The sequence below is a fragment of the Panicum virgatum genome, chromosome 6K, assembly GCF_016808335.1.
Source record: "Panicum virgatum strain AP13 chromosome 6K, P.virgatum_v5, whole genome shotgun sequence".
Classification (NCBI taxonomy): Eukaryota; Viridiplantae; Streptophyta; class Magnoliopsida; order Poales; family Poaceae; genus Panicum; species Panicum virgatum.
Window position 1 is genome coordinate 10,793,963 of NC_053141.1, and position 16,279 is coordinate 10,810,241.

The window sequence follows — 16,279 nt, forward strand, 5'->3', positions numbered from 1 at the left end:
GCAAGGATTCAAGGTGATCAAACTGATCAACAAGACAACAAACAGAGGACCAAAAAAAAGTTTGTTTACTCCCTTTACCCGTCCAATGACCTTTTAATGTATATACAAAAAAGACTGAAACAAAAAAATGAACACGACTAACAAAACTGATGCATCATTTTTAGCATCACGGCATCTACTAAAATAATTCTCCATCTCTCTTTCCGCCCATAATTTACAAGAACTTTTTTTAATACCAGTATTTCACAGAGATGTCTCCGTGTTCACTTCTGATGATGTTAATGGTTCGGTCGTGGCGAAGGATCTCATTGTGGTAGAGTCTGGATCAGTTGGTCTCAGATCATTGTTGCCGTTGAGGTCTGAGTCACCAATCACAGCTGGTTTTGTGACCCTATCCATGTTGACACTCTTTTCTCCAGTCAGCATATGGATGATGCTGGTCATGTTGGGACGCACTTTCATTGCATCTTGAGTGCACAGTAGACCGATTTTCAAGAACCGGCATGCTTCCTCCACATCAAGGTCATCCCCTACATCTATATCTATGATCTCCTCTAGTTTTCCTTGCTCATAGTGTGTCCATGTCTGCAAGAGTACCAACAGAAAATTTAAACCAGCCAGCTAAATGAGAGCCACAAACAGAAAATTCATCTTCAGTTTTTGTAATTGGAAGATCATTTAAAGATGCGTGTATTTTATTGGATATGTAACAAGGCACGCTACAACATATGATTCTTGAACTTGTTTTAGTCTTTTAGATACAAAGATGTTTGCTTGCTTACCAGGATGCATACAAAGGTAGAAATGACAAAATTTAAATAAATAGTCACAGTTAATTCATCATCAATACCTAATACTAATCAACATTAGGTCTGGTTTCAAAAACATAATCTTTTTTCCCTATTCCTGGAATAGTTAATCTATATCCTGTGGATGTTGTAAAATCCCTGTGTTCCATGCAGGTGAGCAGGTCCAAGTGATGCGTAGGTCTATCAAGTATGATAGAGCTTACCCTCTCGAGCAGAAATTGGTCTCCCTGAGGCAATCTAGCATTGTGGTTACATCTGCCACTGACAATTTCCAACAGCAAAACACCGAAACTATAAATATCCGACTTCTTTGTCACTTGTCCCCTGACCGCATATTCAGGAGCCAAGTATCCTCTGGAAAGGGGGAACAAAAGACACAGGTAAGACCAAAATATACTCTACGCAGGAATTCCTTCAAACATTCAGAACAAGTTCACGCTTACATTGTTCCTGCAACTCTAGTGCTCACATGAGTTGCATTTGGAGGCAGGAGCCTTGCCAACCCGAAATCAGAGATTTTTGGGGTGAGATCCTTATCAAGAAGAATATTGCTTGCCTTTATATCTCGGTGAATTATAGGGGGGCGGATTTCTTCATGAAGATAAGCAAGCCCACAGGCAACACCTACCGCAATTTTGACACGAGCTTTCCAATTGAATCGGATGTTACTACGGCCTGATCCTGGAATACCATGTGAGCAGTGAGTGCAAAAGTCACATAGCTATTGAAAGGGTGACTTGGTAAATGGGAGACATTAAGTAGAAAATAATACCTAGCAATGTACATGCAAGGCTGTTGTTCTCAAGATAATTGTATACAAGGATTCTATGAGACCCTTCAGCACAGCAACCGACCATGGTAATTAGGTTTTCATGCACGATATCGGAAATTGCTGCGAGTTCATTTATGAACTCTCGGAAACCCTGCCTTGAATCAGCAGACAGAACTTTTATTGCAACTATTGTTCCATCTTTAAGCCTTCCCTGATCAGATAGAATAAATTTTAAGAAAGAGAGTTCAATCTTTATGAGGCAATAGACAATAGAACTTATTGGAGTGGTCAACAGTGCAAATTACCCTGAATACGGAACCAAAACCACCTTCACCGATTTTATTAGCACCACTGAAACCATGTGTAGCTTTCCTCATCTCACTGTAGGAAAATACCTTCACCTTGTTTCCTCCTGGCACAGGCACAAAACATCCTGTATCAGGAGGAGCTCTTTCATACAGAGAAAAAGGTTATACCATGGAGCTAAGATACAAATTGCTCACCTTCACCTTCAACCTTTTGTTTCATGTCAGTCCCACACATAAAACAGCAAGCCATTTTTCAAAATTGAATATAGTTAAAACTAAGCTCCTGAGAAATAAACAGAGGGGCATCAGAAAGATGTTTCTTTATAATACGTGATAGATTACAATTAGTCATTCTCAATGTAACAATCTCCACTATGCAGATTTATAGGCATGTTAACTGTACAAGTTGGCCGTGAGGAATTCTTAATTACGTATATAGTAAGAGACTGGGTGCACCCATGTGCAGATTTGACTCTCCATCTCTCATTTTCTCATTATCAGCACTGTTAGATAAAATAATGTTTGATTTTGGAGTTGAATACTAAATGGTCAACTTGTCAAGCTGTGGAGTACAAGAAACACTAAAATTGAGGAGAACAGAACCAGTTCAATGTAACTAATCAGTGTACCCCACCAACACCGCCAAGTGAAGTCGCACAGTTTCCACCCACCAACTAAAAAAATAAATAGACTGGTTACACAGCCAAGTGAAGTCGCACAACACCTTTACTTAGTAGTTTGAACAACGAAAGCAAGCAGTGGCACAGCCGGCGAACATCTTGTGGGTGCACCACCAATTTTACACTGAAGAAACCACAAAATCTTTTTTTTTCAAACAAGTAAAGAAGAACTCTGACATTTCTTGAACTCTGTGTTTTTCTAACCATTGTAAGAAAATATTTCAATTTTCTCATGCTACTATGGTAGTACTTGATTGTAAAAAGAAACTCAGATGGTGCCTACGACACAAAAGTAGCCTATTTAACAATAATAGCAGTCAAAAGTAAGAAATTAACAACATTCCCATCCACCTATTGTGTACCAACCGTTCACAAGCAGGGCATTATCCTTTCTGGGGCGGAAAGAGCATTTTGGTTCCTTGGGATGAAAATTGAAAGAACAAATCAATCTAGCGCAAGCAAACTACATTTTCCCTATCCAGTAAACCTGAACTGCCTTCGCAGAACTCGTTGTGATCGGGATTGAGCGATTGCTGCAGCCACAACACACACTACGGGAATCCAATAATTGAACAATTACTGAGAAGATCAGATCAACAATCAAGCCGCTCGAACCAGAGAATCAACTGGAAATCGCTACAAAGAGGCAAAAGTGGGGAAATGCAGACGCACATCGCTACCATCTCGCCCAAAAGGACTAGCAAGAAAGGGGCACCTTCAACCCTAAAGGGGGGAAAGAACCCACCTTGATCCTGGAAGCCCAAGAACCAGGCAACCCCAAGAACAGGAGCTTAGATCCCGAGCACCCGGCGCCAAGAACGCGGAAATCACCTGACGCTGACGCGCCGCTGGGCTCAATGCTGGCGCCCAAGAACCCGCGGCGGGCTCCCTCGCTGGTGAGGACCGAGGAGAAGGTGGTGGTATGGGAGAGACACCGCGAGCAGCCCAGCAGAGAGCCAGGGGACACAAAAGCGCTCAGCAATGGAGGAACTTCCCCTCCTATCTAATCAATCTCTTTCCCTCTTTCTTCTCTCTAGACTGAACTCTACTCTAAGTCATAACAAGGAACAAGTGGGTTAAGAAATGGTTAAACCTGAGCTGTAGGCAGCACGTGGCCCTAGGCCAGATCCTAGCTGCTCCTAGTTGCTTAGCTTGCTGCTATTCCATGTCATCCACCAAAAAGAAATGATAGAACGGATATTGTAATTGGACTACGAGATCATCAGACTCGACTGTAGTTGGTTTCACATGACAAGGATTGTGTTTGGCATTTATACGATGCCACAAAGCATGTGGATCTGGAGAATGGAGATGGCATGCTAGTATAAATTGTATAATAACTTTTATGGCTTATAGATCCTTTTTGTTTAGTAGATTATGTTTGTTCCAAAGATTGATTTAAAGTTTAAACTAAATTATTCTTCAAATAGCTCTTCATTTATATTTAATATTTAAAATAAAGACTACGCCATAAACTAGAAAAGATCCAACTTATGAGACGCTCAAAAGATACACAACTCTGTTGTTTTGTAAATATTTTTATTCACTCCAAAGGATTTTAAGAAATAGCGACTAAAAAAAGGTGTTGCATTCACTTTTAATAAAAGTTTGAAAAGAACCATGAAGTTATGCTTTTCCCTGTCCTTCTCGGCTTTATTCTGCTACAAGCTTCCATCAAAATTTACAAAGTGCCATGTAGGCCCATTCATATTGAGTAATTAGATAATAACAATATTAAATTCTGAAAGAAATAAAATATGATAAGTAAAAAAACTAGCATGCATATATCTAATGTACTAGAAATTATAAACGGCATAAGCTTATTTCTAAACTACATAGGTAACGAACCACTGCTACGAGAGACACGAAACAACTGAAGATCTCGACCTTCAGTCCTGGCGCGGGTTTTAAACCTAACACCTCTTGTCTCGTGTATAGTTTTCTTGCCACACCTCCTACAAAGCACATGTGACTCTATTTTAAACTAACCCGTGAAGCACTCTTTAGTGTGGGTTGGTAACATAATCAGCACTAATGGGTTCTTTAGTTCGAGTTAGTATCAACCGGGACTAAAAGGTGACCCTTACCAATCCAGACTAAAGGTTTGGACTTTTAGTCCCGATTGAAGCCACCAACAAAGACTAAAGATAGATTTTTAGTTTGGCTCTAACCGAGACTAAAGAGCCCTTTCATTCCCTAGTCGTTGGATTCAGGACTAATGTCTAGATTAGTCCCGGCCAATTATGGGCGGGACAAATGCTAAAATTTGATGTGGTGTTATGTAGCAGTGTGCTTCTCAAAAATCTTATTCCTCTCCTAGCGCAGGATTCCAAAGATGATGGGTTCCAGAGATCTGCTCTTCTGTTCGTCGGTGCACGCTGATGCTCGAGATGGAGAAGGTTACGGTGATGGTGCAACAACGAGAATTGGCAAAAACCTAACTTAATTAGATGTTTTTTTGGAGGACTCGTGTCGCAATTGCAATCCAAAACAATTAGATTCCATATCATGTAGACTTAAAAGCCCAAGTCACCAAAAAAAATAAAACTATAAAAGAAAATCATCCTGGCGAGGCATGGTGCGCGCGGTGCTTTTATTCTCTTCCTATCACATAGCTTGAAGGGGTTTTTCTTCACTCCCTATCACATAGCTTAAAGAGGTAGAGACAATCTCTATATTTATATTGGTCATCCCGCTCCTCCATTAGTAAGATGGAACTAAGGTTTGCATCATTTTCTCGTGCATACTCGAGCCTTCGAGATTTATAGAAATTTCTAATTTTTCTAATGAGCCAAATTACATATCAGTGCAAAAAATCCCGCAATTGCACCCCCCATAATTTACCTGTCCAGATCCTAAATAGAAGAGGTTAAGAGGAAGAAGACTTGGAATTTTCAAGTCCTCCCTTGCATAGAGTTTTCAGCATAACTAGTCTTCCTATCTTTCCACAGTGACACCACAATGCCATCATGGCCTCGAAAAAGGTGAGCTTGGCTTATCCATGGTACATGCTTTATTTTGGTATCTTCACTGCTAATAGCAGCTCAGTTTTGCACCCCTAAGTCGATACTTCCTCCATATAGGTCATTTTGACTTTTCTACATTAACAAATTCTGTTATCCGTCTAGACATACATTATACAAGATGCATTATAAAACCTATAAATCTAATAAAATAAAATAAACTATATTTTGGAATCTAGAAAAAAGCTATATTTTGGAATGGAAGGCTTTTCCAAAAATATAGCTTTTTTTTTCTAGATTCCAAAATATTAGCTATATTTTGGAATGGAAGGAGAACAATAAAGTGACCGCGAGGCAACCGTGGTTAGCAATCAACAATCATCGGAAGGAGAACAATAAAGTGTTTGTAGTCCCAAACACTTTCTATTTTTTTTGTTTGCGAGTTTTGTTAGATATAATTGTTGGGCAGAAAATATCTGGTAATGGGCTCGAAAGAAGTCAAGAGTTTTATGTACCGCAACGGTCCATTGTCCAACCTCCGGCCCATCACCCAACTCCGTCTTCCTCCTAAAAACCCAGAAGACCGACCCGGCGACAACCCCCCCACCCCCCTCCCCTAAAACAGTTGACGGCTGCACCGCCGAGTCGCCGACTCCACCCTCGCTCCCCCTCCGCTCCTCCCCCCAGCCGGATCCTCCCCACGCCGCCGCGGCGCCGCTCTCCGCCGCCCGGGTCGTGCAGAGCCGATCCCTCAACGCCATCCTTCGGTAACTAACTCTACACCTTTGCTTGGGGGCGGATTGCTCGTTTGTTCCGCCCCCTTATCCATTCCATCGGTCCTGGTCCCCCCCCCCTCGTTCTCCATGGATCGATCCTGAATTCATGGTCGTGGGTTCGTTGGCTGCGTGGTGGGCGTGCGAATCCAGTGGCTCGAGTAGACAAGGTTTACGCTAGTTGACACCGCGCCTCATATTCTCCTGCTGTACGCGCGAATTATTGCCCTGCGCGGGGAGCCTAGGCCTCCTCCTCATGTAGGCCTATTTTGGAAGGAAGGGGGAGCTAAACCCAGGGAAGGAAACAGGGGCGGGCCCAGGATTTCAAACCTGGGTATTCAAAATCTTGAAGAGCAATTTTTCTACAACCTAAATTCTAGTTTTTTTTTTGCGAAAAAGGATACAACCATGTATTAGATGAAAGTAAGCATAGTACACCCCTTTTTTGTGGAAAGGACCCTGATGAAACACAAAATTACAACAAGGCCCAACCAACCGCTACTGTTCTTCTTCTTCGTCGAAACTGGGAGCCATCGGTCTTCCGAACGCAGCGAAGCGCACCACAGCAACCAACCACCATCCGCAGCCATCCAGAACGAGGAACGGACACCAAATAAAAGACTGCAAGATATCCTCGATAGTAGCCCATCAATCGTCGGAACCATCGAACTGGAGCAACCCCTCGCCTCCTCGTGCCCAGTCGCCGCAGACCGCCGCACCAGCAACACAGAAGTGCCCGAAAGCAAACCCAACAAAGACAAAGACAGAAGAACCAAAACCACCACCGACAACGGCCAGCGGTGAACTCCTGTACAAGGCGAACTCCCAGACCCGACGCCAGCACCAGAGCACACACCGACGAAGGAGAGAGAAGTCTGGAGTACCTTATTCCACAGAAGCGACGCCAGCTCCCTTATCCAAGCGCCGCCGGGAAACCCTAGCTCCGCCACCATCGCCGGCGACGAGCGAACCCTAGGACTAGAAACTAGCTATCCTATACTAGTCCGCACGTCGATTCCCCCGTCCCCCTTCCTCTCCGACGGCGTAAGCCACCGGAGAGGAGGAGGGACGGCGGAACCGCGCCGGAAGAAGCTCCGCCTCGCGCTCCGCCTTTGTCGCCCGCACAGCACTGTTGGGGAGATAAGGACGGACGCGAGAGGAATGCTGCCCTCATTGATAACCTAAATTCTAGTTTTTAGCATGTCAAATTGATTATAGCATAGCTTATGCAACTGACATACAAGTTAGGTTAAGAAGCATAACTAAATTTTTGAACAACCACAAACTCAGAGCATCTCTCCAACAGTCCCCCAATAATCCTTTCCCGATAACTGGTATCGGGAGATGTCCCTATACAAGTTTTAAGATTATTGAGGGACTTGTTTTTGCAGTCTCCCAATAACTTTCTCCCAATCCAACTGGTTTATTGGGAGAGTCACAACCCTCTCTTTATTTAGGGAGAGTTGGGGTGAATTATTGAGTTGTTCCAATAATTATTGGAAAAAGAGAAAGATTTTGGGAGACTGCTGGAGAACTATTTTCTTATCTAGTCTCATAATATGGTAGTTGGATTGAGGATTGAAAGACTACTGGAGATGCTCTTAGAAAAAGAAGGAAGAAGAGCAAACCACTGGCTGATGCCCTGTCGTTGTGCGCTTGTCGATGAGCTGCTGCTCACCGCCGCAGAGGCGCAGCGCCCCTGCAGGCCCTCGCCCTGCACGCTGCCCGCACACGTGCTGGCGCGCTCAGCCGCCACCGGACATTGTGGAGGCGCGGCACCCCTGCATGGATGCGCGGCTGCCGCAGAGGTGCGGACTCAGCCGCCGCCGACCAACGTGGAGGTGTGGCGCACCTGGAGGCCCAACGTGTGCACGCGCGGCTACCGCCGGCCAATGTTCAAGAAAACGCTAGGCGCTAGGCAGGCGCTAGCCTACTGACTAGCGCCTAGGAAGATTAAACGTAGATTAAACGTGATTAATCGTTTGTGTGTTTTTTTATTTTTTATTTATTTTTGTGCTGCTGAGAGCAAGATTAGTAGTAAGTACTAAGTAATACAGAGGTAGCACACATAAAGACTAGAAGACTGCAGACCCCGATCCAATTCATCAACCAACAAGGCAAGTATCACTAGCAGACATCCATGCAGTAGCAGTCATACAGAGAATAAACAATCCAGTGAAGGAGAAATTAACGGATTAACATGGGGAGAGATTGTAGGAGCACCTTGATTGGATCTATGTCGAGGAGCAGAGGACGCAGGTGTGCAGCAGGGGCGCATGGCTTTGCCGGCGACAACGCAGGGGACGGACCGAGGAGAACGCCGCCGCCTGCACCAGCACTCGATTTCCCTCCAGGATGTGCTGATTTCTTGAGCAGCTCCCTCGATTCCCCTCCAGGCCGTGCGATTTCTGGAGCAGGGGCGCAGGGCTCCGCTCGCTACCGGCAGGAAGCGGAAGAACAACAACAGGTCATAGCCTCGCGTGTGCGAGGAAAGAAAAGGTTCGTACCTATCTAATCCCTGCCGCCCGCTCTGTTTTGGCGCAGTCCGCCCGCAGCCCGCCCTTTTTTCCTGCTCGCACTTTCCGCGCGCGCGCGGCCGCCGCCCGACCCTCCCGCCCAGCGACGCCTAGCGTCGTTTTTTCACGCGTCCGCGCCGCCTACGCTCCGCCTAGTGCGTAGACGCAGCGTCTAGGCATGCCCAACGCTTAATTGGGCGCCTAGGCCCTAAACGAGACGTTAGGCCGCCGTCTAGCGTTTAATCTCGATTAAACGATGTTTAATCACGTTTTTTTGAACCTTGCCGCCGGCCGTCGCGGAGGCGGACTTGGCCCCCGCTGGCTGCCATTAACTGCTCGGTAATGCCCGCCGCCGCCGTGTATTCAACGATGCGAGCTGGGGGCAGGGGCATGGCCGCATGGGGAGCAGCTGGGCTCTTGGTGGACCTGGTGCAAAATTGGGCCATTCTGGGGCAGTCGTGTAGGAGAAGAGGGAGATGGAGACAGTACTTTTAGGGCCGGAAGAGAGGAGGTTGACAATCTGTTACGTATCTTTTTCATATTTTGAATACCTAGAAAGATATATACTATCTATATATAAAAAATTGCTCAAAATAAAGGGTATTCAACTGAATACCCTTGAATTAAGGTAGGCCCGCCCCTGGAAGGAAAGCCTCCCACCGAGAACTAAATTTCTTATTCAGATGGCATCCCCGTGGATTCCTCATCCTAGGAAAAATTAGGGATCCCAAGGGATTTGAGTTTCGAAACTAGCCTGTAGTGTGCTGGAATGCGTAGCCTGGCCGACCTCTCCAGTCTCCATGCGCTCGTCGAGATCTATTTATATTCATCTCTCGGACCAATGTTTTTGTGCTGACGGCTACGGGCTCTGTTGATCTGTTTTCATGTTGTGGGGGTGTTCCAGTGATTTGTGTGATGTCGTCCTTGGCCATGACGACTGATAGGCAACGGCTCCGCGCGCTTTTTTTTTTTGGCCCTCACTCTGGGTCGTTGATGGCCCAATCTAGTTTCTTTGTCATGTTCCGCCTCCAAATTTAGTATCTTTTTTGCGTATCGCCTTGTCGGTGTAGTCGCGTTAATCACTACTGCTGAGTTGGGGGCTCTAGTGACAACTGTCGCATCCCTTGTGAATGCATGATTGTTGCTGAGCCACGAGTACATGGAATTCTGCTGTTCCCTTTTCATTATTAATGCGATGCATTACTAGAACAATATTTTTCTGTATGCTTGTAATGGTCCAGTCCTATGCGGTTTTGTCTATATGTTAGCTGATTCTGAGAAGCTGCCTTAGTGCAGCTGGCTAGTGTCCTTGGGGAAGAGCCAGCGGACCAGGGTTCAAATCCTGGCTCATCACATTTGTTCAGGTGGGTGGGGTATTTAATACCTCCCTGTAGCCCACATCATTTTTATATGTTAGCTGATTGGTGGATCTGGTATGTTTTTGCCTCTAAATTAGTTCCTTGTTGTGTTTTGCCTTTTCGGTTTGGACACATTAATCACTAATTCTACTTGACAACTGTCGCATCCCTTGTGGGTGCATGACTCTTGCTGAGTCATGGGTACGTGTGATTCTGCACCGTTAAATTATTTCCGTGATGCGTTATTAGAACATACTTACCGTACACTTAATTGCTGGGTCCTATGCATCTATGTTGATTTGCTAAACTAATTGATGGAGCTGTTGTATTTACAGTTTGACTGGATTCTAATTAGATATGTCCATTTTTTTATAGTGAATCCCTACCATGTCTTGTGCTATGATCACGGATGGTTATTTTCTGTTACAACTGTGCCTTTCCTTGTTCGAGTTTGGATTTCATTTTGGCTATTCTGTCTACAACTGTACCTTTCCTTATTGGAATTTCGATTCCCTTTTCAGAAAGTATGTTACTGTTAGATGTTTCACCTTTGTCGTATTAACCTTTGCATGCATCTTATGGATTCTTTCCGTGTGCAGTTAGCTAAACAATGAGGCAGCAGACTGGTAAACGTCCCCGCCAACATAGGGAATATGAAAGAGAAGAAAGGAAGGACCAAAACAAGAGGCCATTTGCCCATGCTCAGGAAAGCTATAATAATGATGGGCTGGTTGTTTACCGTATACTTTGTCCAGACAGTGTAATTGGTAGTGTCATAGGAAAGAATGGCAATGTGATAAATGCTATCAGGCAACAAGCAAATGCCAAAGTCAAGGTTGTTGACCCCTACCCTGGTGCAGACAAAAGGGTCATCTTGGTATATTGCTATGTCAAGCATAGAGACCTTGATGCTGATGAGGGTGATGACAATGAACCTGTTTGCCCAGCTCAAGATGCATTACTTAGGGTGCATAATGCAATTGTTGATGCACTAGATACGCTACATAAGAATCGTAGAGACTCTGAAAAGAAGAAAATAGAAGCTAACATCCTTGTACCAGCTAGTCAGGCTGCAAGTGTTATAGGAAAATCTGGTGTTGTCATCAAGTATCTCCGGTCAACATCTAAAGCATTCATTAAAGTGAGCCCAAAAGATCCAAGCGACGTTACTCATTCATGTGCTATGAGTTTTGATAATTTTGTTCAGGTAAATTTTCTTGCATCTCACTCTTTGGCAAACAAATGTAAGTTCCCAACATTAAATTGTCCAACCAGTATGAAACAGTGCCAGGATATTAAGCAGTATAATTGCATTTGTACTAACTTGCTTGGTTCTCAATGAATGTATGTATTGTATCTCACTGTTATATTATACGTATCTTTATCATGGCACATGAATGAAGTTGCAACCTCCTAGCACAAATCTAGTTTTCCTTGTCCTTTTTGGCAAATGCAGTTTTATTTCCAGTTCTGTGTATAATCACTCTATTGTATTCCTTTATTTATGAAAGTATACTTTTGGTTGGTGCACACACTTCATTGTACCGTGATTAAAATTCCCAATCCACCACCTGTTTCTTCTAAATTCTGCTATATTCTACTGTATCCATTCATTGTTGCTAACCTTGAAGATATTTTTATGCTAAACAGATAACTGGTGGTGCTGAAGCTGTTAAAAAGGCACTGTATGGAGTATCAACCATCCTCTACAAGTATCCATCAAAAGAGAACATTCCTCTTGAAACCTCTGTTCCTGAACCTACTCCGAGCATTATAGTCCCTTCTGAACTTCCTGTCTATCCAGCTAGTAACTTTTACTCAGCCCCAGATGCTGCTATACCTTCTGGACATCCAAGCCTGTCTATCTTAGGGTCAACACCTCATGTTCCTGAACTTCTATCTGCTGATGGTCACGGTCGACTGCCTATTTATCAATCTGTACTTCCAATTATTCCAGCATATAGTACCCCAAAATGTTCAGGTGAACTTGAGTTTCGTGTTTTGTGCCCTGGTAATAAGATTGGGCTGGTTATTGGTAGAGCTGGGTCTACTATAAAGGGTATAAGGCAAGGGAGTGGTGCAAGGATAGATGTTGATGACGCGAAGAATGACAAGGAGGAAAGTATAATCACCATTACATCCACTGAGGTTAGACCAAACCTCCTCACCTAGGTTGTGCCTGTTTTCAGTATCCTATCATCTACTCTATTTAGGTTGTATCTTCCTTTTCAGACCACCGATGATGTTAAGTCTGCAGCTGTGGAAGCTGTTTTACTGCTTCAAGCAAAGATCAACGATTATGAGGAAGATAGAATGAATCTACGCCTTCTTGTCCCAACTAAGGTTATCGGCTGTCTTATTGGCAGGGGTGGTTCTATAGTCAATGACATGAGGAAGAAGACTAAGGCAGACATCCGCATTTCAAAGGGCGATAAGCCCCGGAGAGCATCTTCCAGCGATGAGCTTGTTGAGGTATGCGTTCTCATTTGTGTTATCATTTCCAAAATTTAAATAGCCTTAGTATCAACTATCAAGAATTAAAGATGTTTTGTTAATGCATGTAGGTATCTGGAGAGGCTGACAAGCTGCGTGATGCTCTTGTTCAGATAGTATTAAGACTTAGGGAAGATGTTCTGAAAGAGAGTGTGGACAGACAGAATTCTGACAGGGATGGCAAGTTATCCATTGCCACCACTGATTCCTTATATGGAAGCAGTCTTCCTTTGCCTGCATTATTACCTCACTCTCACAGCCAACAAATCGCTCCCTTGAGCTATGATCGAAGGGGTGAAACTGAGCGTGGTCTGGAAGTATTCCCTCGTACTAGTTCGTATGGGTATAGCTCCTTGCAGGTATGGTTTGTGATTTTGCATCAATTTTTTCTCTTCCTGCTCAGATCTTAGACATTCCTAATCTGCGACTTCATTTTATCATCTTCATCGCTGATATCCTCCATCAGGTCGCAGATGATGATGGCTATGGAGGACTTTCATCATATGCATCAAAGTCATATGAAGGGTATGTTTCAACTGACCTTGCTACCTGTGCTGCTTCTACCATGCTAGTGTTCCTTTACTTCCTATCCAGTTTGATACGCAATTATAATTCTTTTTGCCAAATATCAATGGCCAGGCATGTACCGCGGGTGGAAATGACTATCCCTGCTAGTGCCCTGTCAAAAGTAATGGGGAAACGTGGCACAAACTTGGAAAACATTAGAAAGGTCAGTTTATATTGCTATCTTGTTATTGGCTTACTTTTTGAACGAAGGCATGTGACAACTTCAAATCCTGGTCTTATTATTGCCGATAACTACATACCCTTTTTTTCTCTAATTAAGTATACTTTCTCCTTTTGTTTTGGATCTGGCATGTGGTTCGAGTGTGAGGAGAAAGAGCTCAGGTTATCAAAACATTTTCATCAAAAAAACCCTTAGAATTGTGTGAAACTTTGCTCCAATTGCTTTGGAGACTGGAGTTTTGTTCTATTTGATCTCATTCACTTGCTACAACTGGACATGTTGAGTTTATTTTTCATTGTCATCATTTCATCGTTTTGCAGTTTATTATCTAAATAGAAAATCATATATATTGGCATTTCTAGGATAAGGAGACTAAGTTCTTTGTGCGACCAGACTTTTAAAGAACGTAGTATTAGAAGGATTACTACACAAGAATAATTCACGAAAGAACATAGTATTCAACTATATTCAGAAACAACAAATTGGCAATCCCCTATTCCCCTGATATCTAAGGTGCTGTATCAGGTCATCTTATGGAAAGATTTTGTTGACCCGCTATTTGTGTAAGATCCACTTTGTATTATATTTTAATGACGATGCATATTTCTATGGGTACTGTTGCAGATTTCTGGAGCTCACGTTGAAATTATTGAATCAAAATCATCTCGTCATGACCATGTTGCTTACATATCTGGCACATCTGAGGAGAGGCAATCAGCAGAGAATCTGATCAAAGCTTTCATAATGTCTACCTAGGATTCCTTCCTGCAGTTTGAAAAGGCTAGCTCATCTCTTCAATCAGTCTCATTTGACTTCTCTTGCCATCCATAGTTTCCTTGGGTTCGTGAAGGACATCGAATGCAGTGTTTTCCTCCACCCGTCCAAGTTCCCAATAAATATCATGCGTATCTGAGGGAGGTGTACTCCCATAGTGTGGACAAAGCACTCTGTGTTCCTTAGATCCCCAACTGTTACTTCTTTCTGTTGGCATTATCATCGTGATTCGAGCGTCTTACTCTTCGTTATCTCAATGACTGGTTCAGTTGCTGCTTAACTTATCTCTTGCAATTTCGTCCTGTCAATACTGAGTTGATTCTTTCCACCATTAATAGTAGAGGGGGTGTTTCACTTGCTGCTTAGTTTAGTCCTCATAATTTCATCCTGTCAGACTTCGAGCTGATTCGTTCTGTAGTAGCAAGGACCCTCTTTGAATTGCGAAAATGAACCTTTTGTGCAATGCTTTTCCAAAATTCCTTGAATGTCCTATGTTTCAGTCTTTCAGACATCATAAAGGTGGGCAAGTTCCAGTGAATGTCATTGGCTGATTCACGTCCTTGCTGTAGTTTTCTAGCTCTGCCCTGCCTATGCTGCTAACTGTAAGCCTAGAACGGGGCCTGTTTGTTGCCAATCTGACTGCTTTGCCCATTGCTTGCTTCGGTTCTTGTAACTTAGTCGTGTCAATATATACCAGATTCTTTCATCATCTATTCCCAAGAGTTGCATGTTTTTCTGCTGTTAACTCTGCTGAGAAAGCTAGTTATTCTTGAAAATTTGCATGAAAATGCTGGATTTTTCAGAAGCATCCATGTACATAATCTTACTCCAGTTCTTGGATCACAACACGCAGATCATGTTTTTGGAGTGTTCTGCTGTGTCATGTGACCATCATTGGTGGATATCTGAGAACTATTGTAACATTTTTGGATTTCTAAAAATCAGTCCTGTCATCGCTGTGGCCCTTCCAATGCTGCTATAGCCTTAGAGCCAGGGGGGTTTGTTCTCGGTCAGTTTGACTGGTTCACCCCTTGCACTTCGTTATGTGAATACTACCTGATTCTTTCAACATTGGTTCCCAAGAGTTGCATGTTCAGATTAATTCAGAAGCATCCATGTACATAATCCTACTCAGGTTCTTAGATCACAACATGCAGATCACTTTTTTTTTCAAGTGTTCTGCATAGTTGCCGCCCCCCCCCCCCCCCCCCCCCCCCCGATTCACCTTTCACCTGTGGAGTTACTCTGTGATAACAAACAACTAGCCGTAGATTATTCAGAAGCATCCATGTACATAATCCTAGTCAGGTTCTTGGATCCAAACATGCACATCAGTTTTTTTTTTTTGGCGTTCTGCATACTGCCTGTAGCCATGATAACAACTGCGATGCTGGTAAGTGTAATTAGTTACAGTGTAGCACAATCTCTACTCCTACAAATTTGTAATTGAGTTATTTGGGGCTGTGACGATTGATGTGGCTACCCCGAGTTGTCTTCTGTAAATAATGAGAATGATGTTGAAATTTTGAAGCACAGTAGCATGGTACGCTTACCTTTTTTTCTTTTTCATTCCTTAATTGCTGTTGTGAGGCAACTGGTTGATTGATGTATTTGCTTCTGTTTTTTGGTCTGTTTTTTACTGCCCAGTTGATTGATGCATTTGCTTCTTGGTTGAGCTTGGAGCTTGGTTGTGCATCTTTTACACGTGATATGTGCTTTATCTTTGCATTTGTGGAATATAAATCTGACTCATGTTCTGCATGCACTTGTATTAGTAAAAAATCAAGGTTACACTTGTATTGTTTCCTACACATTTTTGTTCTCTAAAGAAATACTTTTGAAGTGGCATTGCCTTCTTATTTACGGATGATGAACCTCACAATATAATAATAGATACTTTTATTGTCATCGGTTGCCATCATTGCCAAGGAAAGATTCAAAGTCAGTTTTTTTTTGCGAAAAATATTTGACCATTATGTTATCCAGGGAGGTTTGATATGCCAATTAAAATAGAAATTTCAAAATTTTATGGTCATCTCGATTATTGCCCATCTTTTAAGCTTAAGATTTTTTAAACTTAACATG

At 43.1% G+C, this 16,279-nt stretch overlaps 2 protein-coding genes across 4 annotated transcripts; one reads left to right on the forward strand and one right to left on the reverse strand.

Annotated features, from left to right (window-relative positions):
* Nucleotides 1-44: 44 nt before the first annotated feature.
* Nucleotides 45-3,636, reverse strand: LOC120711716 (cold-responsive protein kinase 1-like). 3 transcript variants are annotated; one of them, XM_039997338.1, is made up of 7 exons: nucleotides 3,401-3,636; nucleotides 2,085-2,172; nucleotides 1,887-1,993; nucleotides 1,582-1,792; nucleotides 1,253-1,490; nucleotides 1,013-1,163; nucleotides 45-585 (listed from the first exon to the last, which is right to left on the reverse strand). In XM_039997338.1, exons 2-7 carry the CDS (start codon nucleotides 2,137-2,139, stop codon nucleotides 244-246), a joined length of 1,104 nt encoding a protein of 367 aa, XP_039853272.1. In that variant the 5' UTR covers nucleotides 2,140-2,172; nucleotides 3,401-3,636; the 3' UTR covers nucleotides 45-243. The 3 variants fall into 3 exon arrangements, with proteins under 3 accessions (XP_039853272.1, XP_039853270.1, XP_039853271.1); XM_039997336.1 differs by having other exon boundaries at nucleotides 3,315-3,636; XM_039997337.1 differs by having other exon boundaries at nucleotides 2,085-3,636.
* A 2,503-nt stretch (nucleotides 3,637-6,139) lies between these two features.
* Nucleotides 6,140-15,729, forward strand: LOC120711715 (KH domain-containing protein At4g18375-like). Its single transcript, XM_039997335.1, has 8 exons — nucleotides 6,140-6,299; nucleotides 10,779-11,386; nucleotides 11,830-12,327; nucleotides 12,412-12,651; nucleotides 12,744-13,031; nucleotides 13,139-13,197; nucleotides 13,312-13,402; nucleotides 14,045-15,729. The coding sequence occupies exons 2-8, from the start codon at nucleotides 10,790-10,792 to the stop codon at nucleotides 14,174-14,176; spliced, it is 1,905 nt and encodes a 634-aa protein (XP_039853269.1). The 5' UTR covers nucleotides 6,140-6,299; nucleotides 10,779-10,789; the 3' UTR covers nucleotides 14,177-15,729.
* The last annotated feature ends 550 nt before the right edge of the window (nucleotides 15,730-16,279 follow it).